Genomic DNA, 27,420 nt, shown 5'->3' on the forward strand with positions numbered 1-27,420 from the left:
TTACATTTTCTTCAAGAGGAGAAGTTTTTTAATATTTTCAGGGTCCTTCCACAATAGTTTGCTGGATTTGTGGCCCATTCCTCCTGACTGAAGTGGTGTAACTGAGTCAGGTTTGTAAGCCGCCTCACACTCTCACACTTCCACATTGATCCACTTTCTTTTACTTTTTTTTAACAAGAATATATGTAACAGCCACAAACATAATTTTCTATCCACTAATTTTCAAAGGGACTGAGATTAAGCTGTAGTAGTGGCCACTCAAAAACTTTTGACATTTAAGAAAGCAGTTTCTCCTTTTTCTTATTTTGTCATATATAAATTATACAGCCTGATTTGACTTTCAAAGAGTGAAAAAACATATTCATGTGTTTTTGCCACGATTAAACCTTTCGCAAACTACAATAAAATCAATTAATAAAATTTGTTGTTTATAATGATAATTTGCTAATGTTTAGAAAGTTTAATGGAAGGTAACAGCTAACCTAAAATTTGTAGGGGAAGATTTCAACCGGATGGCTAGGAGATGTCGGATTTCTATCCAGGAAAATTTCAAAATAAATCAAACCAAGCGTAATCTAACATGACCATCACCGTCCGACTGTTTTCCAGCTCTGACAACCAAACTTCGGGTGATTTTATTTCCTTTTTCTAGTGTGCTACCTGATTGCTCTGGCGGAGAGATGTCCGTAGGAGCCGCTGGTGGAGGAGCTGGAGCGTGAGCTGTTCATCAGTGTGGTAACTATGGCATTCGGGGAGTTACGAATCATGGTCTGCAAATCGAGGCTGTGCTCAGAGAGCGGAGAGATGGTCAAGGGGCGCTTCCTGTTGGGCCGTGCCGGAAGCCTTGGGCTTGGGAAACGCGAATCTGGAGGATGAGGATGGAGAAAGAAATTATTGCATTGTTTAAAGCAGGGATGCTGGTAGCATGTAGAGTTTGTTTGGTCATGTGATAGTGATGCAGCAGAGGATTGTGGGATGTTTAAGTGAAGGATGGAAGCAATGTCAGCGTTGAGGTTATGTTTCACTGTGTCAAAATGGTCAATAAATATATATATTTACCAGATATTTACAATACTGGTAAATATCGCTTATTGGCAACAACAGCAAATTTTTATATTGACTCATCTCTATTTAAAGTTTACCTGTTTTTCCAACTATTATTAGATGCTTCAGATCAAGAGAATCAGCTAAAAACAACCAAAAAAAAGCATTTGATGGCTCATACATGCATTTCTGTTTAAACTCTAACCTAATCAAACCCTAACAGATGACATTTTTGTCAATCATCAAACAAAAGGCCCATCTCAATGAGTGTTCAGCTGTCACTTGATGCACTGCTTGCATTTCATCCAGGAGAAAACATGTCTTTTATGTTGGAAAATTGCTCTGACTGTGTATGGTAATATTTAATCAAGTCCAATTTGACTCGTTATTCAAATGCAATCAGTGTTGACTGGAAATACCAAAAAGGGGTTTGAAAAGGTAAAAGGCGGAAACGGCGCAACCATTCTCTCCACGCGCACAATGAGCCACGGGTAGAGATTAAAACATGACTTTTGTTGTCTTTTCACACGGAGATGTCACAAACAAGACAGAGAGGGAGAGAAAAAAAAACGGGGGAGACGGAAGGAGGGGACAAAAAAGCAGCGCTGAGGGGATGTCGCGCTTTGTGCATGAACTGACACAATGACTTTGTGACTCAAGACTTGGAAATAAAACATTTCGAGTTATTTCATAAAGGAAAACAAAACCGATAACCCCCCTCCTGCATATTTACGTCCCCCTCAATCCATCCATCTCCCTAAAACGTAAATGCTCTATCTCTGGTTTGACACATTCAGCGATTACAGAGAGCTTCCTTTCACATGGTAATCAGAGAGTGTGTTGTTGTGTGTGTGTATGCGCGCGCATACGAGTGTGTGTGTGTGGTGGTAGCATTCTGGCATCCACAGGCCTGAGCTGCAACTGAAGCATGGAGAGCAACACCCTCCACTCTCTTTACATTTTTTATTGTAAGGCGGATCTTGCAAGGAGGAGTGTGAGAACACAATATAGAACACATGGGATATCTTGACAGTTTGGGTTTTTTTCCTTCTTTTTTTGCCCATTCACCAGCTGAAGCTATACATCCATCTAGCCTTCTGCGAAACGTCTGCTTTTATACCTCTGATTCGGACAAATCTGACACCTATAACAAGCCGCATCCACTTGTGGAAAACTGGAGGATGTTGGAGGTGGAGAGAGAGCGACGGAGAGCCTAGCGCGGGAGACGGGGGCCTGTGTGCCATCACTGCAAAGCCTCATGGGACCGGTGTTTATTAATGCACAGCCCAAATGATAAATCGGCCAACCGGGGAGACAGAGAGGGAAGCGTCCTAGCTCATAGCAGCACTGTCCCTCTAATTTCCTCTTGATTTATGGACGGGACGGCTGGTTACTCGCCGCGTCATTAATTTCGAGGGGGCCAGGGAGGTTTTCGGATGGGCCAGACTGACGGTGGTGGAAAGAAAAGTTGGTTCCAAAACTGGGGTTGAACCCTCAGCGACCCACCTGGGAAGGGGGGGCGACTATAATAAATACATTCTACTTTATGGAGTGTAAAAGTAGATCCTGGAGATGGAAGCACAATACAATAACTATTGTTCTTACAATCATCAAGGTTTTAATCCTGTGACAAGCAGAGTGTTCAGAGAAAGAAAACTTGTACTGGAAAGGACATTTCTGTCAATTCAGCTTATTTAGGATACAGAAAAGGACTGATGCTCTGAAAGACAAGAAAAAAATATATTTTTCTTCCAAATCTAAGCAAAACTTTCTTCTTGTCCTCATCTTAAAAAGTTAAGGCATTGTAAAAATGTGCATTAAATAAAACAAAATCATTATTTCACCAAGGTTTTATAAAATGTCTCCCTTTACATAAGTCAGACCATAAATTTATTTTTCTCGTGATCTGGAAATGCTTCCATCAGACTAAAAAGGTTCATGTAGTCATTTATGTAATATTTTACTTACTTTTTGACCATGTTAATTTTTTTTTCTCACTGCGCTTTTTCTAAGTCTGACTATATTCCGAACTTTCCAGATTTTGTTTTTAGTTTATGCAAATCTTTTCCCCTAAATGGCAGCTGATTTATTTTTCTCTAAATTGATTAATTTATTTATTGTAGAAAAAAAACTTTAGGTCAGCTTTAAGATATTCCTTTGGACATAAATTTTTTGCCATTGAGGACTTCCATATAAATGTCCTTTTTTAATACTTTAATATAAATATACACCACTAAACTGCAAAATGAGCTGTTTATACTTCCTAAAAGTACAAAAACAGTACCATAATGGAGATTAGATGTGATTAGATGTAAACATTTCAATGATAATAGCCATTTTGCCTGACTAAATAAAGCAACACCAGTGTTTAAAACTTAACATAAACCTGTGTATGCAAACGGTTTCCTATTAGCTGAAAAACACCACAGAGATTAGTTAACAGAAGCCACAAATAAACATCGTAGTGTAGTGTATACTTCAGTCAGAGTGATCTATGAGAGCTATGGTGCTAATTAGGCAGTGCTAACGCAGACAATAGACCATTAAAGCACAAATAGGCTGGACAGGCCCATTGTTTCATTAGCAGAACTCTCTCTGAAGGTAATTACACTCATTTGAATGGACTAAAATAGCTTCATGGTAGCCCAGATTATTGCCGAAAGCCTCTTGATAGACTTTGCTCTTTCCTAAAATCCGCCAAAGCTTTAAAGTGTTAATTTTTTTTCCCTACACAGGAACACACATCGCCTGAATGTGATGAGTTATTACCAGCAATGATCACAGGCGATTTTTTTTTTTTTTTAAAGAGAAGAGCACAGCGTCTCCACTTGAATTTGGCCCTAATTGTTTTGTTTCAGTCTATTAATCTTAAAAAGTGACACAGAAGAAAGGATTTCTCTCCCGTGATGAATGGTGGGACATTCCAATTCCCACTTAATAGCAATTAATTTTCTGATACCCGCACAAGTTTGGCTAGTTTTAATTAGTTTGTTCGGAGGAACAGTGGGGGGAAGTTCACCCCCGGATTTCCATGAAAGAGATGTGTGTCTGACTAAATACGTTCCCATCAAAGGGAGCGGGGTGAGGCTGTCTGACCTCCCTAAGATTCGATGTGCCTTTAATTTCCTATTTACACTTTAAAATAACTCATTAGCATAAGTCCTTTGCGTACAGTCCTGAGCCAGACACGTTAAGACAATGGCTCATTTAAATTATGTCAAAGTAAAGTTGCAGAAGTTGAGGTGTAGCTGGAGGTATATAGATATATATAGAATAGAAGATGGGATCACTGTGGTGGAGCACTTTTAAGGGTTGAATTCCCGCAGGGGCCACCCACAGTTTGCTGAGAACGTAAGCACTCATAAGACGGAAATGTGGAAAGGATGGATGTAGTTAGTGTCTTTCCTCACATACGGATGCTCAGAGTACTTTATTAAATACTCAATAAAGTATAATTTTTAATTAAAGCACATGTGTGTTTTACCTAAATAGGCATAATGGTGTTGAAAACTCCAAACCCAGGAATCCAAGGCAACAGTGCAACCAACTGAATGGTTTCAACATTTAATAATTATACTACACTTATTTCCTAGGTGAAAAAAAATAAATAAATACTTAAAAAAATAAATGTTTTGTTTTTCACAAAATCACTGACGGAACAATTATTAGCATGATAATTGCTAATAATTAATAACTACCAATCCCTATTCCAATTTAATGTATCTGAAGTATTTCTTAAAATTATTTTTACATTACAACTTTAAGGTAGCTAAAGTTTCAGTTTAATTTCTCAAAGCCACAAGAGATCTTGTGGAGTAAGGCAGATAAGTGTTGATCTCATGGAAATGGCATTAGTTCTGATTTGTTCTTGTTGCATTAGGAGCCTTGCAAGAGTAATACTAATAATAATTAAAAAAACTCTAGACTTTCCCAAAAGTCTGAACGCAGGTCTTCATGGGGTCTTTTAAAAGTCTGTTTCTCCAAAACATGAGGGAAAATAAACAAAGAAATGTTCAGCGATCCTTTCTTCTGTTTGCTCAAATCTTGTAAGTTGTTCTAGGAGAGGAACAGCAGAGATGCCTGTAAGGGTGGTCCAGTTGATTTTGTAATAAAACTCTGCTGCTGCATTAAAAATACATTTATTTTCAGGTGTTTTACTCATTTTTACCAGCGAAACTAAAGAGTGAGGCTGATGGAAGTTTTCTGTTTTGCTTTAAATGTTTTCCTCAATCTCAGGAAGATTTCTACACTGACCAGTGCTATATTTCATCTGCAAATCACAATAAATAAAAATACTCTTTTTTATATATCTTTAGGGAATAAAATTAATCTTATTTTTATATGCTTCAGCCAAAATAAAACAAAAAACAAACAAACAAATGAAATGGTTCATAAACATTTCAGATGCATGGTATGCAGACAAATAAACTTCAACGCTTTTCATATTATTAATTTCAACAAGTCTGAATTTCTTTCATTCTTTTTAGGCATATTTGAGTAGGAGGTTCCCAGCACTGTGTGTTGGAATGGTTCATATTTCCCAGCACTGTGTGTTGGAATGGTTCATATTTCAGAAGTAAGAGGCCAGAGTCTAAAGACAAAACTTGCAGAGCTAGAAGAAATGTTTTATCAGTATTAAACAAGTTTAAAGGAACTTTATTTCATCAACAAGATCACCTTCTAAAACCAAATCTGTTCAAAATGCAGAATAAAAGACTCACTCTCCATCGCCTGCAGGTACTCCATGTGTAGGGCGGTGGCGCTGCTTGCGCTGCCAGTGGACGCCACAGACGGGAGAAGGTCTGTGGCGTACGGGCTGCGGTGGCCCGCCAGCAGAGCCATCTGGTGGTAGTAATCAGCTGTGGTCAGACCGGCGTGAGGCGCTGCAGCGGGACAAAAAGGAAGTTCATGTCAGCAAAAGAGGAAAAACTGAACATTTAGAAGGATGCTGGCGAGAGAGCAGGACACAGCGGCTTTAATTTATTAGGTTGTGAGGGAAAGCCGACAGCAAGAACACCTGCGCTGCATTAGAAAACTTGCACTCATTTACTTTAGATGATAATCAGCTCAGCAGAACAGTAATGAGCACATTAGCAAACCCCATCATGTTAACCAAAACAGCTGCACAGGGAGCATCACCTGAAGACTGGAGTCTCACTGGGGATTCCTGTTGGCTCCCAGATCACAGTTAGCGTGTTAGCGTGGAGCAGCATAACTGATCATGTAGCAATACGGCCCATAAATAGCTGTTTGTTTTTGGTGTTCTCTAGTCACCTCTTACAATGTTGTGCACTTTGCACATCTATACACAAAGTCCATTGTCTTTTACAGAAGGGAGATGCTATGATTTAGTTTTTTACTTTGACTGGGCCATTTTAACATGTATAAGCTTTAATCAAACCATTTCATTCTGCGTCTGTGCTGATGTTTATGGCCACTGCTTTGCCCCACTGTCAAACGGATTTCTTCCAGAAACACTCTGTGTTCAGCTGCACACATCGTCCCTGTCCCTGCTGAAGGAAGTCGTTCCCACACAATGATGCTGCCACCAGCATGTGCAGTTTGTTCTTCTACTAGCTGTGTTCCCTACAAGGCTTCAAAATAAGGAGGCTTTTTTTCTTCCTTTCTACCAAAGGCAGATTTTTAAAGTGTGTTTCGAACCGCTGACATGAACCTCCGGACAACTCTGCTCTGTCCTGAGCTGGGGATAACACTCCCTGTTCTGGCGTGTCGATTTAGGAGGAATCTTTCCATTTCCAGATAATGTATTAAACAGAGCTCTGTAAGTTATGCAAAGTTTCCAGTATTGTTTTACAACCTGTTTTACACGTCACCTCAGCTTGCTCTCTGAGCCTGTCGCCATGTTCCTTGATCTCCATGATGCTGGTTGTTCACTATCGTTCTCTAACAAACCTCAGAGGGACTTAAGGTGACTTCTGAGAGCAATTGTTTGCACTTTATTTAGGGGTGTCAGAGCAAAAGAGGGGTCATTTCTAATAAAAAAAAACCCTCCATCTATTTTCCATTCTCTTCCACAATAATGAGGTAGACTGGTATTCTTTGCACCTTTTTCATCTTCATACTCTCTTTCCATTTGTGTACAGTAAGTAATGTAATGATTTAGTGATTATATTTGCTAAATCGAGTGAATAAACTCACTGATTGGTTGAGCTGTGTGGCTCCAAACCCAATAAGATCCACAGCAGTTGGGAAGGGTGTGAATATTTCTCTGTGTGTGTGTGTGTGGTGAGAGAACGTGGGCCAGTGCATCTTTTGGCAAACATGCTGCCTGTGTGGCGCACGCATCAGCGCTGCAGTCTGCAGATACGCAACCTGCTCCTCAACTCTGCTCCATCGCAAAAACAAAAGGGGCCTAAATCTTCTCAGATGGATCTGAGCGCACAAAAAGACACAGAAACCATCCTGCCTCCAATTCGTTTTCTCTCTCCGAGTGCTCCTTCTTTCCAAGTCGCTCCCTTAGTCGGAGTCCTTGAACCGGAGCCTAAAAATAAACATCTGGCAGAGGGCTTCTATATGCAAATATTGTAAGAAAGAGGGAGAGGAGAGAAAGACTAACAGTGTGGTTTTGGATTAAGATATGGAATCGGTTCAGACCGCTGAAGCTCCTTTCCCCCCCAATTTGAGAAATCAAGAGGAAAATAAATAAAGAAACAGTGTGTGAGGAGATTTCTTCTTAAGTCTGGCCCGCGTGCCTGCAGTATGCCTCCACGATTGGCTGAATGAAAGGAAGCAGGAAGAAAAAAAATTTTTAAATTAATTCGATCTGGCTTTTATGTCTCCAGCAGAAGGGGGAGTTTCTTAATTGTCACCAGTGTTCCGCCTCGGCTTTGCTTTCGCATTCAGCCGTAATGTGTCCCATTCAGGATCGGTGCGCGGAAAAGAGCTTTGTGGAATTTTCTAAATCAGAAATGTTGGCATCCGAGTGCCATCCCGGGGGCAAAAGGAGTATGGGGTGGGGTGGAGGGGGTGTGGAGAAGGCAGAGACTCGCCTCAGGACTCGGCGAGCTGAGCCACCGGGCGCTCCGTCGGCACAACAATAGGATCAGGGGCAAGCCTACTTCTGAACCGTTTGTCGTGGAGAATATATAACGTAAAAAGCAAATGTGTGGCAGAAGGAGGGTGGCACTAAATCCCACCCACTTTTAAATCTCCATTAGATTCTGTTAATTAATTCATCATTATTCAAATGTACTTTTTGCTGGGGGAAGAAAAAAAAATCTTTGCATATTGAAGAAGGAGGCTCCCTGTAAGCGCAGTGATATACTAACAACACAAAAGCTGATGGGTTAATTAATCACCGAATTGATTAAAGGAGTAATTAGGTGCCTCATTCACCATTCACGGCATTATGAATTAAACGGGGGATCATGTGGTAGGTTGGAGGAACTATTTTGATTTAAAGCAATCTGAGCCTGGCGCACATTACGTTATGGTAATGGAAAACCTGGAGGGCAGAGAGTCGAAGCCGTTTTCAAGCGCAGGAGAGGGGTTGAGTGAAGCAGACACTTCAACCCTCACTTAGAGGCTATCAGGTCTGCGAGAGATTAAGGGAAGTGTGCAGATGTAAAGGAAATAACCCCACTATCTGCCAATTCACACATACATCCAAACATCAGACAGGTAGCTGAAGAGGCAGTTTGTGACTCATGTGCCAAAATCTTGATGGCCGAGGATGTAAAGAGCGAATAATGGGTCATTTTGGGGATTGGAAGATCTAAAAGCCAAATGTAGATGGGGATCTTTTTAGCGAGAGCTCAAGAAATTTGAAGGAGATAGGCCTTGACCGTAACTGTATTTTACAAAAAAATGCCTACAGGAAACCATTTTATAAAGTGTTATAACTTTACATATTCATGAGAACATGTTGTACAGTTAGAATCTCCTGAAACTCTTCTGAAACTCTGTTCAGACTTTGGGATGTTACAACCTTGTTTCAAAATAGATTAAACCCAATTTCTCTCTCAAAATTCTGCACACAAACCTCCATAATGACAATGTGGAAAAGCTGTTGTTCGCTTGCACGTATATTAAGAAGAAGAAATCAAATGTACCTAATTATTAATTTACTTTGCTCAATATTTTACTATATGCATATTTGGCAGCACTTACACCCTCAAGTCTTCTTGAATATGATACTTTGAGCTTGATACACTAATTTCTGGACTGTTTCACCCATTATTCTTCGATGAATCTTCCAAGAACCAGTGGCTGAATGGGAAAAGTTGCTGCACAGTCATTTTCACATCTCTCCTGAGAAGTTCAATGGGATTCACTCCTGCCATCTAGCTGGTCTGCTCAAAGTTGCCCTGATCTTTGATATTCTGGTTGAATATTAGGGATCATTGTTCTGCTAAAAGATTAACAATCCCCCCCAGTTGGAAGCTATTTTCTTAATGAAAGACTGTCATGAGCTTTTTATGAAGGAGTAGTTTCCATGTAGCCACTAACATATATGCCTGATGGGTGGATTGCTGGAAAGATTGTTGTTCTTCTGGAAGCTTCTTTTCTTTCTCTCTGGGCTCACCTCCTTTGGTCACCTCCATGACTAACACCATTCTTGTTCGGATTAGTCAACCAACCAGTTTTATGAGGAGTCCTGTTGGTTCTTCCATTTACATATGATGAAGGCTCCGGTGTCATTGGGACATAAAAAGCAGCAGAAGTCTTTTATGGTGAGTACCCTGTCTTCAGACAGTTCTTTTGATTTCATGTGTAGACTGATCTTATATAGAAAGATGAACACTCTTCTGAATTCCTGAATTGAGTTGCATGAGATTTCAATCCAGCCCAATCCAGTGGATCAACTTTGAGATGATAGATGGAAACAGAATGGACATTAATTTTTATTTTTTCAGTTCTTTATCTTTAAAATATTTGCAGATTTGTTTTAAAAAAATCACCTTATTGGGTGTTGTATGTAGAGTTTTAAGGAGAATCATTTCTTTAACCTAATTTGAAATAAAAGCGTAACAAAGAACATGTTCATGAAAAGTGATTTGCTTTGAATGTTTTCCAAATGCATGGCATATAGTTTCAATGGCCTCGTCAACTGAATTTGCAAAATGGATGAACAAAATCTTCTAAAGATGACACTTTTCTATCAGATTTTCTAATTACATTTTGCAAACCAGATCAAACTCCATACTTTTCAGTATTTTTGTTTAAAAACTGGGTACAAACCTGTAGGTAATTAAAATACGTTCTCCAGATTGTTCTGTTCACCTTTTCTACCATGCTGTCATTTGCGTTTGAGATGACCCAAATCCTTGATCTGACCTGCAAGCACTGCCTTTTTTTTTTTTTACAAAAATTTTTAGTGTTTCAAAATGCATTTGGTGCATTTGTTTATGAAACCAGAACACCTGAAGATCCCTCCTTCATCCTTCATGTAACTGTATGTGACTCTGCCGCTCACTGCTGCGTCCTCCTGAGGTCTCCGACACGTCTCACAGATCAAAAGGATTAGCCTCCCTCTCCGACAGGAGCCCCCCCACCCATTCAGAACGTGCTGCACTCATAATGCTCCGACCCGCCAGCTAACTGACTCAGATAACATCTCCCGGACCCCTGGGTCTTAATAGAGACAGATCTGGTTGCCTCTCACCTGACCCCCTCTGATCCCAAACCGGAATCAAACCGATACAGAGAGATGAAATTCCTCCTAATAGCAACTGATCAATTCCAACAATTATTTTTAAAGGCCTACTGAGGCCGTTTCGGATCGTTCGCACTCTTGCTGGGGTTTGTGTGTGTGTGTTGTGCGGGTGGGTGTGTGTCGGTGTATGTTTCACTTTACTCACCATCTGCTGGGCTGAGGCCCCGCGCGGCTGGTACGACGGAGATGGAGGGGCTGCTGTGGAGGGAACGGATGTAGTCCATGTACGGGCTGATGTAAGGGTGAGGAGGGTGGAAGGGTGACTCCGCCCCCATGGACGGGTTTCGCTGCGGGGAGATACGAATGAGGGAGATGTCGGAGAAAGTTGGCGTGGTTGTTATCGATGGAGTCCTGCAGAGACACACACAAAAGGGGAACGTAGGAGGAGAATGACACGAGTTCTTCTACTCAGAATAAAAATAAACTATATGTCCACCTGAAATAAGACAAAACTAACTTACAAGTTACTTTTCAGCAAGATATGTAAGCTTGTTAATAACTCCTTCATTTGGATGAAAAAGTACTGGTTCCACTGGCAGATTATTTCACTTTTAACATGGGAAAAAGTGAAATAACGTCCTTTTTCATCATAAATGTAAAACTATTTACTTAAATTAAGCTTCTATATCTTGCTGAAAAGTAGTCTTAGTTTTGTCTTCTTTCAAGTGTGCTAAGATATTTCCACTAGAAACTAGACCAAACATGCGTGGTAAGATTGTGTGTTTTTGCAATATTAAATTTGATCACGAGGTTGCTGTGTCGTGGCCTTTTGCAGGGCATTTCATACTTAAAAACTCTCAAAAACTCAGCACCAGGTTGTGGCATCAGAAATAAAATGATCACTTTAAAACTGCATGATTTGTTTTGGAACATTTAAAAGTAGAAAGAAGAGAACTGAACACATTTTTTAAGAGGGCAAACTTCTTTACACAGCACTAAACGACTGGGTGGACTGACAGTGGTGGGGCAAGACAAATAGATGGTAAAACTATCTCTCTCCTTCCCACTGCAAGGCAGGAGAGAATGCAGCATTCCAACTGCTTCCTACGCAGACATTTCCTCAGATCAAAGGCAGCTTTCACCACTGCGTCTTAATCAGAGGGGAAGCGTTATACCGAGCTCACCGCTGGCCAGAGCAAGACAAGCAAAGCTACACCACAATTCTCCATAGCTCAGATCGCTTGCAGTTGAAACCAAACAACAAATTGCACGAGGTGGATCCAAAATCCACTTTTTTTAAATGGAGAAAAAAATAACAGCAATGTCAGGCTTTTCTTGTATTTTTTTTTTTCTGAAGAAAATGTGAAGCGAAGTTGAGAAAAATTGAGAAAACTTCTCAAGAGTCAAGTTTAGCAAGAACTAATTTGTCTCCCTCCTTATAATTGGTTAGGAGGGCCTGGAAACGCAGTAATGATGGCCTTCACCACAAAGGCCTTCCCCGGAGGATCCGCAGAAATCCACATATCAGCCAGACATTAACAGGCTAAAAGATTAGACTGAATTAGCCCCTCCGCTTCTCTGTGGCTCCCCCGGTGGACCGGTCTACTGCGACAAAGGACCCCAGGAGAAGGAGAGGCTGGCTGAAAGATGAAGGCAGGGAGGGGGAGAGGAACAGTGCGGGTTTAAGAGGGGAGAGGAGGAGGAGATGGAGAAGAGAATGAGACCTGGCCTCTCGGTTTGTCTCAGAGTGACCTTGAGCTAGGCCGGGGGGAGCGGAACAGCCTAATTACAACCTCCGCCCTGTCCCCTGATCCCCCACCAGCCCCTTTGTCCCTCCACTCCACAGCCCCTCCTAATGAAAGAGCTCAGGCCAGGGTCAATAATGAGCGACCGAGGAGTGGAAACGGCGCACAGACGCACGCAGGACACATGTGAGCACAAACCTCCAGAACATCCTCCAGGAGATGTTCTGTAATTAGCCACAAAGAGGGGCTGCAATGGGACGATTTATAAGGCTTTCACTTCGCTCAGGTGTGCGACATCGTGCCTCATGATGCTGATGTGATCTATGATGGGAAATCAGTGAAACCCTCAGAAAGGCATCCGAACTTTTCAACATGACCGCCCGTTTGTTTTCCACATTCCAGTTCGCATTCTTTCGCACGGTAGCAGATGAGTAATTTCTTAATTCCTCCGCCCTGCTACCGAGCCACAGAGAGGGCATCTTCAAAACAGAAAGAAAAAAAAAACAGTGACGGTGCATGAAAGAGATGTGTTTACGATAAGCAAGCCATCAGCCCGCACGCCACCATTTACATGGCTCATTTACAGAGAACCCAACACAGCTGCAGCTGACATTCACTTTGTTGTCAGGTAGGCGACAACACGTACATAGTAAAACTCTTTCAGCAGCATTTGCAGATGAAAGGAAACATGAAACACCAGCTTTGTCACCAACAAACAAATTGGTCCACCCCAATAAATTGGAAAATGACTTAAATCTTAATTTAATATATGGCTTACAGCTAATGAAAACACAAAATACAACTTCTCTGAAACCTAAAAAAAAGGATTTGTAAGACTTATAAGTCATGCAGTCAACAAGGTAGGCCACAAAAGGCAGTTCGCAGAATGCTCTATACAAGGATATTGATGGAAAGTTGTGTGGAAGGAAGAAACTGCGTACAAAAAAGGTGCACAAGCAACTGAAAAACCCTATTGATGATTATTGAGGATTGTGAAATAAAACTCACTGAAGAGTTTAGGAGACATTTTTACTGTCCAGATACTTCTTGGACTGACGCATTATTGGTCAAGCTCAGTCTCGTCTGGGTTCAGGATAAAAACTGGACTGTTGCTCAGTGGTCTGACGCTCTCTTTTCATATGAAAGCAAAGTTTCCATTTCATTTGGAAATCATGGTCCTGGAATCTGGAGGAGTAAAGGAGAGGTAAATAATCCATATGCTTTAAGTCCAGTGTGAAGTTTTTATTCTCAAGCATCATTTGGGCCTTTCCCACACAGCCATAGGTACCAGAATCTGATGTAATGATTATTTGGTGTATTACACTTTTTTCTTCCACTCAACTTTCCATTGTGTTATACTTGGATGTAACACAGCTTTTCCAGCAAAGAAAGCAGTGTTTACCATAATGGTAAAGACTAATAATATGGTTGTGACATATTTGCATTCATAATGTTTTTTTAGTTGGTCTTGTCTAATATTCTCAGTTTCATTTGCTGTAAGCCAAAACCACCAGCATTTAGCAGAAATTAACACCTTAAGTATATACATTTTTATAGAATAGAATAGAACAGAATAGAAAGTTATAGAAAAATAAATAGAAACCTGAAAATCTGAATCAAATTACATAAATTAACTTTTTGATACATTTCTAATTTATTGAGATCCACTTACAATTTACGTTTTTATATCTATACATCTCTATATATATCAAATTACATATGAAAAAGCTCATTGAGTCTGCTAAAAGGTGAAAAGGTCAAAACGTGGTTTGAAGGGAGGGGAGAACGGTTCATTTGGAGCATGAACAGAAGTCAGTGGGAGCATGTGAAGATGTGAACTATGTGTTGGGGAGGGGAGAGTAGAAGAGGACTTACAGCAGCGCGGGAGCTGGACAAGGAGAGGAGAACAAAGATGTCTCAGGGGGTTCAGAGCCAGGTGTGAGGGGATTTCAGGAGGACAGCTACGAGATGGATAGCTCAGAGGAACGTGAGCTATCCAAGACGGCGGCCTGATGCTGAGGTTTTCAGCTCCTCTCTGCTGAGCCGCGATCATCTTAGCATCTGCCAGCGTGCATTAATCTACATGACAAATGGAAAGGAATCTGACAAAGAGCCATGTGTGTGTATACAGGAATGCTAGTCTTGCGTTTGTGTGTGTGTGTGCCTGAGAAATAGAGTTTTAGATACACCTGATTTGAGATTTACATCAAAGTTCCACCTCAGGCTCCTTCTTCCCAGAGAGAAAACTCTACTTCACATGTCCCTTCTTCTGCTCATAAGGTTGCTTTACAATTCCTATTAATGTACACAGAGAACATCCGGCAAACATGGCACAAGGACAGCCTGAGCTTTTGCACATATGGAAGCCATTTCCTTTCACGTGGCCTCGATTATACCAGCCAGCGCCTCTTTTAAGGCAGTACATGTTTGCACTGGGCGGCCTGCGGGTTTTAAACTGTCGTCTAATTTCACCAGATGAAAATACACTTGTAAGCGTGCATGCACGCCCAAATGACTTCGAGGTTTTACGGAGCACTGCGTGTTCGCACAGGCAGGCCTGGACTCTTAGTTTGGAACGAGGCTGTATCAACACTATTAATTTTTGGGTAGAGAAAACTGCAAAAACAACATAGCTGCGGGGAACGCTGGTGACTACGCTCCAGCAAAGAAGGTATCATTGTGGTGCGGCAGTTAGACCTGGTGGTATGGGCACAGCGGTTGGCTAAAATAAGAGCCGAGTGTTGCTAAATGCTTACAGTTCAAGTAAGAAATGGATAAATAGAAAATAAAACGGAAATGTCTCTTATGAGGACTTTGGAGAGACTGGGAGACACAAACAGGTAGAATGAGTTCTTGATGATTCATTGGGAAAGTCTTCATTAAGTTCCACTTTTAAGGGACATTTCACATATTTTGTGCTGCTTAAATGGAAGTTATAGATATATTCTAAAAAGGAGTGTTTTATACCAAATATTGAGCTCAACCATTACACAAGATGTGCTTGAGTGAAGTTCTTAAAAGGCGCTTATAGACCTTTTATTTAAATCACTTTACTCTAGTCTGCAATTTTTACAATTCTCTTCTTAAACATATCTGAATAAAATCCTCAAGTTATTAGCAGAAATCTGTGAAACATGGCTGAAAACTGAGGAGGCACCTCAGCCATTTGATCAGGTGCTTTGGAGCAGGGACACATCCAAAATTTGTAAGACATTGGCCATCTAGGACTCGAGTTTGACACCTCTGCTCTAAATGTCTTCATTATCAGATCCAGCTTGGATGCAGAATTTGCAGTGGATCATTTTAACAGCAGGTCAGTTCAGCATTCGACTTGAAATAATGTTTTGCTTTCTAATGCAAACCTGAGACACAGACAGAACCACTTTACATTTGACCTTATTAAATTAAAGCTTAAAGAGTAAGGCTGCACATATGAGAAAACTGATCTGCGATATTATTGCTTCCAATATTTTGCGTGAACTTTAGGATCATAACCCTATCCAAGTCCTGCAACTTTGTGAAATAACTTTCCTTGAAGATAAACCATCAAAAATGTAGTATATGTTTATATAATTGAAAGTAAAATGTAAGTAACCATGAATTTGACCATCTTGACCCCCTAACTGAAACTTCACGAAACAACTGTCATTGACAAAAACGAAACAAAAAAAAAAGTCAAAAAAGAGCATGGTCTCATTTTTTCAATTTAGGTTTAGTCTTATAATTTAAGACTAATCTTCCAATTTTTATGGTCCTCAGTTGGATACATGGGAAAAACCAGATGTGGCCTGAAAACTGTAAAATGTCCATGTCTGGCGAAGCATGATAGACAGAGTGGAGCTGCAACAGCACAAGTCTTTACCATGTGGTCGTCTACTGGAAGTCCAATGTGGTGTTGCAGAAGTAAACATACACTCCCCATGTTGACAGTAATGGTACTTGTGGGCCTCCACATGTTGTCTCAGAGTACACACACCAGCTACCATACACTGAAGAAGTATTACATAAAAAGTTATGAGTCATCAAACACGTTTCAATTTCAAATAAAGATACATTGAGTAAAAACAAAAAAACACTTTCAAGTGATGATTTCTTTTATTAAGGTGAACCTGACATGTCCCGGGATTAGACATTGCAACTTTCAGTTTAAGTTCACAAGTTACACCAAGGCCTGATTAAAACGAGTACAATCTACATATCACTAAAGTCATTCGGGTCGAACAGCATAAAGTAGGAGGGAGAAAAAGAACAGGTTTATAAGAAAGCTGTTATCCACAAATGGAGAAAACAAGGAACACCGGAAAACCTTCTCAAGCACGGCTATGATGACTTTTTCAGGAGGTCACAAAATAAAGCAGAATAGCAGAAGCACTGCAGTCTTTGGTGTTCATGACTCAATAATAAGACATGGCAACAATGTGAAACTCTGAAGGCCAAAACCACTGCTGGACAAAAAGAACACAAAGGTATGGTTCTGTAATTGGGTAAGAATTTTTTTCACACAGCAGCTACTTGCTCAGGTATTTTCCTAGCACTGCAAAACACAACAGTCTAATTAAAACCAAAAGTGTGTTTTACAGCTCTGATGTTGGCATATTAAATAAGAGATCATTTATCGAGTCCCAACAGAACATAGTGTCCAGAAGCTGCTTTTGTTACTCAACAGGGCAAGTTGTGAGCCTGGCAGGGTTTTGGTGAGGTTGCCAGGCATCCAGAGAAACTATGTCACCCCCACCCCATCAGAGCTGCAAGGTCTCTGTGTGACCTCTTGACATCAAAGGCCTGGGTGGGTCCAGCTTCCTATTCATGGTCACATCGAGCAGGATTCCCTCTCGGTGGGATGCCTCTGGAGGCGTGCCAGACATTCCCATATAGCGTAGACACACAGAGGCGCTTCCCCCAGCCGCTGCTCGCATGTTTCACTCACACCGTCTAAGAGACAGCGACGGCGGCAGCAGCAGTGGGTACACACATGCAGTCTTCCACGCCTGGGCGAAGCACGTATCATTTCCACGCTCCTGGAGTGGTAATGTATTTATCAACAGGACTCAGAGAGTGTGACAGGTTTATGTCATAACAAACGGGTCCAGGTGTCAGAGCTTCTGTTTCTGTGCACAAACCTCATCGAGCAAGGGGTCACACACACGCGTGCACGCACACAACATGTGCTTCCTGGTTTAAATTAAGACCCCCTGTCTGCAAAGTTAGAGGATTATTCTTTATCGCACCACATCTTTTCAGTTTTTCCTTTTTCTGAACGGAAAAAGTCGATGTCTTTTCATTCCCACACTCTGTTTGGAAAAGCCATTTTTCCACACTGCAATTAAATGTAATTTTCAGCCATTGAGATAAGAATGTCTACCGAAACGAATCAGCCGAGAAGGCAGCAGAGAAGAAAGAAAACTTGAAAGTGAAATTGCACAAAATGAGCGGGCCTTTTTTCCTGTAATTTCAAGTGGGGCTGGAGTCAGAGAACAGACGTGTGGTGAAAAAAAACAAAACAAACAACAATAAGGAAATATTTGCCTGTTCTTGCTTTTAGTTTTCTCCCCATGCTTGACTTTGGTTTTCACCAACTGGCCGACAGCGCTGAATGGAATATTTAGCCTTTATCTATACTAAGCACATACAGGTGCATTTCAACTAATCTGAGAACTATTTTTTATTCATTTCAGTAATCTAATTCCAAAAGTGAAGCACGGATATTAAAAGGTTTCTCTGAAAAGTAGAATAACACATAAGCCAGATTTTTTTAAAAAAAGCATTTTTAAGTCTGTAATGTTATAATTGAGATAAAAGTGGATACCGCTGGCTGAGTAATCACACTCAACAAGGAAGTCACTGCTAAAAATGCTGCCACTTATGACTGTTCTGTCTCAAAGCATATGAAAAGAAAGTTTAGTGGAAGGAAAACATGGGGTAGGAAGAGGTGCAGAAGCAAAGTCCTATTTGGAGGTGGAAGTAAATTTAGCTTTTAATCTGAAGAAGAGTTGAAAGGCACAGGGTATGACAGAGGGTTTTAGAGCAGGTTTAATCATAATGATGTTTGACTGGTAAGTAAATTTGACCTTTAACTGAAAGAGAATCTGTTGAATATTAAAACTCATGCAAAAGGAGCTCTGACCAAGTATTGAGTGAATATATGACACATAACACTGACCTACGTTTTAGTACGTCAACATTTCTTGATTAAAATTCAGTTATTATTCGTCTTCTGTAATATTTAGATTTTCAGTGAAACTGTGTTTTTCTTACCACACTTTTTCCTCCCACTTAATTTTTCAGTAATATATCTGAATACAGAAGCTTCTTTAATTTTGCCTTCTTGGTTGACCCTCCTGAAGTTATCAGGCTTCCCCAGGATTTTGTAGGCCACAACAGGACATTCTTGTATACAATAAAATTTGTGACAAACATAATACTGTGATTTCATTGGTTGTAAACCAAAAAGATCAAAATGAAATAAAAACTTTGCATAATGAGTCAAGACGTTTTACATTTCTGGCTTAAATGAACATTTCAGTGATATTCTAATGGACTGATGCACCTGTTTGGGGTTGATTGCTTTTCTTTTTCAAGCAGCAAGGTAAGAACAGGTGGAAAACAGTGAGAGCTCTGAGTTCTTCCAGCATGCCTCAGGCTAAAGAGAAAACTAGAGGGGACTCCTGGGTGTTAGAGTGTTAAACTTCTGAAAGCAGGGAGGAAGCGCATCTATCTTTCTTTTTCTTCTCCAGCATTGTCTCGATGGCCCCGGTGCCTGCACACAAACATCCAACTGATGCCTGCAGCCAAACAGGGCTCGGGTTCCACACCTACTCAGCCTTCACAGCCCGTCAAGTCAGGTAATGAGCGCACATGTCCGTGCGTGAGGCGGCAACCTACAGGTGAGGGAGGATGAGTGTGGCCCCGGGGCCGAGAGGAGCCCCTTCATTCACCCCCCCTATCCTCGATTCATCGCGTCACACTGGGCTGCAGAAATGAACAGCCGCACGGACGAACCCGAGCAAATCCCAAACAATGCGAGACAGCAGAGACACACAGCTGGGGATAGTTAATCCTTCAGACAGAGATCTGAGGTACAACAAGAGGAGAAAAAAAAAGAAAAGAAAGAAAGCGGGTCGGCTGAGACAACAGGAGCATCAGGTACAAGACAGAAATATGTGTTGCCTCCTCTGCACTGAGAAAATCTTCTATTCGGAGCCAAATCCATCACGTTCTCCTAACACATACTTCTTCTTGCAGAGGAGAGGATGGAGAGGAAAGCTGGACGGAAGAAAGGCAAGCGCTGGTGGGAAAGTGAACAGACACAGCCTACTTTATTCTGGCCGTTTCATCCATCTTGTTGGGCTAATAAAACGTCAGGTGGAGTTCCTTGATATTTAATCATGAAGGGGTGCCTGAATGCGGGGTGGTGCAGCTTGATGAAGCTTTGGGAGGCTTAAACACAAGAACTGCAGAAATCTTTTGGACAGAGCCCAAAAGGAGGACATTTCAAAAAGCTTACTGCATATGCTTCTGCCTACATTTCCATAATATTTCAGGTTCATGTTTTCAGTTTCCAGATCTTTTTTGTTCATAAATAAAATACAAAAAAGACAAAAGTTTACTGTAAATTTACTTCTGACTGCAGAAGCAACTAAATACAAAGAGATGGATGGATGGATGGATGGTCGGACGGACGAATTGATGGACGAATGGATGGATGGACGAACGGATATTTTCTACGTTTGTCTACATTTAGAAGACAATAAATGAAACTTTGCAATTCTCCAGAGCTTCCTGGTCTCCATAGTAACTCGATGCTTGTGTGGAAATTTCAGCTCATGACAGAGGCGACATGTCTTTCAGAGGAACCTTCCCAGTATGGTTCCATTAAATACACCAAACTTTCCTTCCTAATATAGCAAAGATCACTTCCAGATTAAGGTCAAAGGCATAGTGGACATGCAACAGGAACCTCGCTGTATTCCCATGCAGCTGCGTCCAACGACTCTGCTTATCCGAAGCGCTCCCGCCGGACAATCACAATGTAAAATCCTTCAACCTCTCAGAAAAACCGGTTATCATGGGAGATGAACGAAGTGAGGGGGGTTCCTCTATGGCTCCTGCTTCAAACAACATCAGAAGATGAAACTATTTTCTACCACGCCATCAGACGTAATGGATGCCACATGTGACGAGTGACATAATGAGAAGGATTGCTTTATGTGACATTTTTTTTATTTTGCAGGGAGAGAAGTCGTTTCTTCCCACACTGGCAGACCCGGAGCCCACACCAAAAAGCCTCCTATAACAAACATGTGGTGATATTTCACACTGTGTTCATTTACTTTCCCCTTCAATCATTTGTGGGAGAGTCCGAGCGAAGGAGTGATATAGGAAAGGAAGGGTAGAAAGGGTGGAAAATGAGCGGAGTTGGAGTGGATTTATGACCCTGTTCCCGAGGTCTCGTTACTTGCTATAACTGGCCCCCAGAGTGGAATCGTAGGTTCTGGAGCCCAGAGAGTAATGGAAATTCCACTTTTCTGCGAGGGTCCAGCACGAACTGTGCAGAGCGCAGGTTGAGCCCAAAGAGTAAAAACAGAACAAAAATAGCAACAAAAAAAAGAAAACTTAAAATAGATTATTCTGCATTATGCAATTATTTCAAAAATACTCCAAACTCCTCTTAGTGTGGAAATGTCAAACTTTCCTTATTAACTTCTAAATAATTGCTTATGTGGTGACACATAATGTGGTGTGTTGTAGGAAAAAGCTATTAAGAAGCTCTTAAAACTGACAATGTGCCACACCCACCAAATATAAGACAGCTGTTCGCTAACTCCACAAGGACATTAGACATTAGTAAGCTCTGCTAGAGTAGAACTTCATAAAATTTAGAATTATTACAAATTATTATTGTTATGGACATAGACTTAATCACCCAGCATTGTTTTATTAATAAGCTACATCATTAATGTAGAGTATGTAATTTTATTTTACAATAAACCTTGTTGACATTTTGTGGAAATAATAATTTATTATTATTATTATTATTATTATTATTATTATTATTATTATTATTATTATTATTATTATTATTATTATTATACAATTGCAATATGAAATCTCCTTTGGTCCCCTTGATGTGCAGTCGAGTGTTTTTTATTAATAAGTATTCATTAGAGGATAATTCAAGTTTGAATTGGTAGTAACATTTATTGATTAATTTACATATTTTTAACATAATGCTATTTTAATGCAATAGCAAAGATTTAAGATAAAAACTGCAAATCGTGCCCAATAAATTATGATTAGGCTTTTAAGTAAAAAACAAGAAAAAGAAATAAAAATGCAAACAAAATATTATTTAATTATTTCATTGAATTGTTTTGCTTACCAGTGTTGAGCCCAATCTGTGAATGTTTTAATGCACATTTTTGTATTTTACTGTGATGGCAAAAGTGTTTTCTTAAAAATTCTTAAATGTTTATGAAGAAAATTGCAGTTTAAATCCTGTAAAACACAATCAGCTGATACATGTAAAAAGTGTCAATTTATCTAGACTTTCAAGTTAATAATGAAGAATTGCAAAGGAAATGTAAGGATAAAACAAAATGTTTAATTTATGCATATTATGGATTGTTATTTAATTCCCAAGGAGTAACCCAGGTTGCTTTGCACATTATATTTTGCTTGAGAAATAGTTTTGCAAAGTGAAAACAGTCAGATAATCAGATTAATTAAGAGAGATGTAAATTTAAATGAAAAACAAAGAAACTGGGAGAACTGCAAAGAGAAATTAAATGACATTAAATGAAATTAAACAAAATGAAATGGTTAAATTATATTTAAACTTTACATATAATTTTGATGCAAATTCTCGGGAGAAGCAGTCATGTTCAAATAAGTTACCATTTTTATTCATCGACTACTTTTTAATTTCAGGCAGTAACGCAGGTCCTAATGCAAATCTTATGTATTTCAGTGCAGCAAGAGAAGCAGGTTTGAGATGGGAAAATAAAACGCAAATGCTGCACAGCTGATAAACAACAGCAAATTTAATACAAATGTAAATTTATTTTCAGTGTTTTAGTGAGAAATGAAAGATGCAGAATTGCACAGAAAATTAAAAGATGAAGCAAAAGATTAAATTATTTCAGAACCGCCTTTTTTGCATTTGTGTGTATGCGCGTGCATGCACGGCGTGCACGCACACACTCACATGCCCAGTCACACACACATTAACGCAGCGCTGTTGGCACCTGCCTGTTATCTCTCCCCTTCAGACCTGGTGTTTCCATTGTGCTCCTTGGGAGAGCTACAAATTGAGATCTCAAACATGAAGAGGGGGCAAATGACTCATGTATAAAAAATCAAATCCGCTAATGTGTAACATGTGCAAATTTGCAGGGCCTGTATTAGAGATTAATGTGTTCTCCTTTTATCAAAAAATGTACCCTTTTCAAAGCTATTTTTCATGCACTTTCAATTTAAATTCAAAGAAGCAATGGTGGAAAAAAAATATAGATTTATTGAAAAAAAATAATCGGCACAAATACTATTAAGTCCAAAGCATTTTGGAGATTCAAAACCATTTTAAAGGGATTAAACAGAGGCACAAAAATGTAATAAGTGAAGGGGAAAATAGAAGCACTCAGGAAGGCAGAAGCAGGCTTCAGAAAAGGGTAATCCTAGTAGGTTTGAGTAGAGTTTTGGAACATGTCTTAACAGAACTCCACAGGTAATGACTCAACCCTAAAACCTTTACAGGCCTTGTCAAATTTCTGCTGTGCTGAACTTAGGTTTTTTTTTACTTTCTTTCAACCTGCTGGATCCATCATCCTCAAAATACACAAGTGCTTTAAAATATCACGATCCTGGACACACACACAAACACACACAAAAAAAAGACTACACTACCCATTTTAGGCGTCTGAAACCAGTGTATCACAAAAAAATAGATATACAGTAACTTCAATCTGCCCACATTTCTGCTTAGCCATTTATCTCCTTTCTCTCTAAATCCTGAAATTGCCTCAGAAAAAATAAAAAAATAAAAAAAAGGAATCGGTGCACAACTTTTTTCCTTTTTTTTTTTCTTGCTCCTGAGAAAATTGAAGAGGCTTTATGTCAAATACGGCTAAAGTCAGCCTCTCCATATCAAACAACGCAGCACGAAAATTACTGTGGCAATGATAAGGCTGCCAGATAGAAAGAGAGAAAGAGAGAAGAGAGAGGAGAAGGGAGGAGGGGGGGACTGAAAGGAAGTGACTCTACTCAATTATGCTGCAAAATTGGTATGACTGAATATTTTTCATTCAGGTGACCGATGGTATCAGTGAAACTGCAATGCAGATAAATAAAAAGGAGCCTTCTGTCAAGAATAAACACCATTAATCATGAAGCCTGCGACTGCATGACCGCCTGTCCCCCTGACTTACTCCAAAGAGAGAGTATTAAAGAAAGGAAGGAAGGAGGGGAGCGCTGCACAGGGGTGACCCGTGAAGTCACACCGACTGGGTTCTGGACAGTTAGGAGAGGAAGATGAAAAAGCAGCCTTTCGTCTCTCCGGCCCGTGTGACAGCAGCCGTATCTAGGCAGAGATTATCAGATGCGATTAGGGAATAATCCATGATTTATGCTGTAATTTATGGCTTCACTTTGCTTCCCAATCTGGAACAGACATTATTCACATATGAAATTACTGGAAAACACGCTGCAGATTCAGGAAAAAAATAAAAAATAAAAAAAATCTAAAATTACAAAAAGTCACCTTGAACATGCAACCATGAGCAGCCGGGGGATGAAAGTGCATCTCTCCTCCAGTGCAGCGAAAGCTCATTTTCTGTTTATTGTTTCGCTGCTCGTGTGCGTGCCTCCGCGCGTTTGTGTGAGAGTGTCGCAACACTCGGCCTCGTCCCATCTGGAAGGAGGTGTTGAGATAAGAATGTGGTCTTTATGCTAAGCAACACGCCGCTCCGTTATGCTGCAGATTGGGCCATGTGACAACAGTTTATGTAAATACTGAAGAGGACAGTAAGAGGGGAGGCGTGTGAGGAGGAGATTCTCTGGGATGCAGACCAAAAATGAGGCTGAATTCAAAGGTTAAAGAGGTGATTCAAAGCATTACTGCCATACTGCTGCTCTGTTACTGCAGTGATGGTCATTTCTTTCTTCCTTTAAGAGGAAGAAAAAGTTTCATTTACAGGGGCAGTATTATGTAAAATCAACTTTTTTGACCTTTTTATCATGTTGTAATGTTATTCCTTCATCAAAAACGTACCTAGAATGTTGCCTTGAGAAATCCTTTAGTCTGCTGTTGCAACCATTCAGCTGTAAAAAACGCTTGCTTGGACCGAGTGCCACAGTTTTCAAGTTACTTACAGTCCTCGCTCACAACTTCCCTACTTAGCTCCTCCAGACTAGCCAGGAGCAATTAGCAAACACCCCATGGAAGGGAGCATCTGCTGAGCTCTTTATACTAGCTCCAAAGCTGGAAGTTTTTAACCGTTTTTGAGTAGAAAAACACAGGCGGCAGGGGTTTAGACGCATCTAAAAAATGGACACTGACTTCAATTGAGTCCAATGATCTAAAGAAGAAATGCTCAAGTGACATTAACAATTATCTGAAATTTTGAAGTCTTGAGTGTAATCAACCAAAGGTCACTGCTTTTGGTTGTAAGGATAACCTCCATATTCAATCATTGAACACAAATAAGGATGGTTGACTTGGCAACCCCTAAAAACTAACTACTCTTTGCTGCTGTTCTCTGACAGAACTTTCTTTTCATTCTGCTCATGCTGGGAAGAAAAATACAGGCCCTCGTCCTTGTCCAGCATAATGGCTAAATGAAATAAGACCCCTGTGTCACGTCATATTTTTTACCTCAGGGGAAAAGAAATTCATTGATTGCTAATTAAAAGTTCTTAGAAACTCATATCAATCTCAAAAGGGAGAGTATAAAAGAAGTTACATTCATTTTAGGAGGACTGTATGAGTCACAGTAATCGTAACACTGCTAATTTAGCTGAAAACTGTTATTTAAGAGAAGTATTTTCCCCCACAAATGAGGGTTTTTAAACATTATACAATATATGTTTATTTGAAACATTTTTACACATCTTTATTTGAAAGCTCACAAAAAACTGTGTATTGTAAGCAACAGCTTTAGCTGCCTTAAACTCCTTCCAGGTTTATTGTCTTCTGAGCTGAATCTAAACCATAATTTGCAGCAGTTCTCCCAGTCGTACCTTCAGAGTGTGTTCTAAGATGGCAGCTGAACAAACATGCTCCTGAATGGACAAACTATACAACTGGGGAACAAAGAGACGCACACTCAAAACCCCAGTTTGTTTTCTGTAATGTCTGAAAATGCAGAACCCATGAGCTGGAAGTGTGAAGCTTCAGGATTTCTCAGAATTAGCAAAAGAAGACAGGACATAATGCAAGATTGGATATTTTGTCATGACTTTACACTAAAATTATGTTCAGCACCTTCAAAGCATTCTAAATTAACTCACTATTCCTTCATTCTTTGGTAAATTTGCACACAGTGAGCAAGTCAAAAGGTTGCAAGTCAATTGCCCATCCTGTTGGTTTGTTTTGTGGTTTTAGTGGCACCCCCATTCACAGCACGAGGGTTCAGAGTAAACTCTGCAGCCGATAATTGACTTGTGACAAATTCCTCTGTTTGTTACGGGCCGTCTCCGGGTGACCGAGGACTGGCATTACACTGCATGGGGGCGGAGGGATGAAAGACGTGGCTCCCAAAAAAGTCCTGTTAAGTCCAGCTCTGCGCCAGTGGTGGTGCTAGAGGGGACCAGAGCTTCCTGTGGAGGGCCCGATATGGACTTATTTATGTGTTTGTTTAAACACGGAGCATCTTTTCTGGATGATGTAAATATTGGATGTAAAAACTCCAGATTTTACAAACTCAACTTTCCACAGATCTCAGTCCTTTATATTTTAAAAGGTGTTGCACTAAAGTTTATTATGTGGTTTTGGCAGACATTTCCACTATGGGCTGTGCTTATAAGTGAAACTTAGAAAAAATAGGGAAAAGGGAAGGAAGGTCAATAGAAAGAAAAGAATGAATAAAGGAATGAAGGGAAGAAGTGAAAATAATGGAAGGATAGCACAAGGGAAAGGAAGAAAGGATCTAAAAATAAATTAACTCCTGGAAGGAACGAACGAACAAACAAATGAAAGGACATAGAAAAGGAAGAAACAAAAGAAGGACACTAAGGAGGGAGAGAAATAGGGCACAAGGGAAGGAGCACATAAAAAAGGAAAAATACTAGGGAGGGAGAGAGGAACAAGGAAAGGATACAAACAAGAAAAGAAGAGGACAGCAGAAGGAAAGAAATAAGAAAGAAAAAAGGAAACAGCAAAGGAGATATAATAAAGGAAGGAAAGAAGGATACATAGAAGGTACAGTTGAAACCAGATATTTACACCCACCAAATAAAAAGACACATTTTTTTCTTACTCTCTGAAGTTAAATGAGACAAAACCTTTCTTGTTTTAGGTTAGTTAGAATTACCCAAATTATTTCTATTTGAAGTAAGGAAGGGAAACAAGTAAGAAGGAAAGAAGGAAAGAAGGAAGGTCAAATAGGGAATAACGGTCTGGTAAACAAAATATTTTGGATTTTCTTTTTTTTTTCCCATTACTATCAACATCTGGAAAACCACAAATTGATATTCCAGACATTCCTGATCTTGCTGTCTAGTGAAGCTGAATAAAAGCTGTTCCTGGATCAGAGAGACAGATGAGGACCAACACCTGGAGTCAAGACAGAGAAGACTTCATCTGGACCAGGATCAGACCAGCTGGCCTGTGAGGCTTTAGTTAGGAAAGTTATTGATCTACTCAGGTGAAGATGTTTGTTTTTTTTCATGCAAGCATGTAAGTTTTGTTGTAAAAGCAAAAGAAAGGACCCCCACCACCTCACCTGACCCTGAGGCTGTAATATTGGCACACTGGTACCTTCCCCACAGGAATTCATAAACTAAACGATTAGCCTTTGTCTG

The 27,420-nt window shown here is 40.1% G+C and overlaps 1 protein-coding gene across 3 annotated transcripts in view; it reads right to left on the reverse strand.

Annotated features, from left to right (window-relative positions):
• gli3 (GLI family zinc finger 3) overlaps positions 1 to 27,420 on the reverse strand; it is a 119,594-nt gene that overhangs the window by 21,338 nt on the left and 70,836 nt on the right. For all 3 annotated transcript variants that reach the window (XM_044104629.1, XM_044104630.1, XM_044104631.1), the window contains exons 5-7: positions 10,866 to 11,071; positions 5,766 to 5,927; positions 661 to 865 (exon numbers count right to left, since the gene is read on the reverse strand). In XM_044104629.1, the coding sequence (XP_043960564.1) occupies positions 661 to 865; positions 5,766 to 5,927; positions 10,866 to 11,071 (573 nt within the window). The remainder of the gene's footprint in view (positions 1 to 660; positions 866 to 5,765; positions 5,928 to 10,865; positions 11,072 to 27,420) is intronic.

Source organism: Gambusia affinis, linkage group LG21 (genome assembly GCF_019740435.1).
Source record: "Gambusia affinis linkage group LG21, SWU_Gaff_1.0, whole genome shotgun sequence".
In the NCBI taxonomy this organism is placed as follows: Eukaryota; Metazoa; Chordata; class Actinopteri; order Cyprinodontiformes; family Poeciliidae; genus Gambusia; species Gambusia affinis.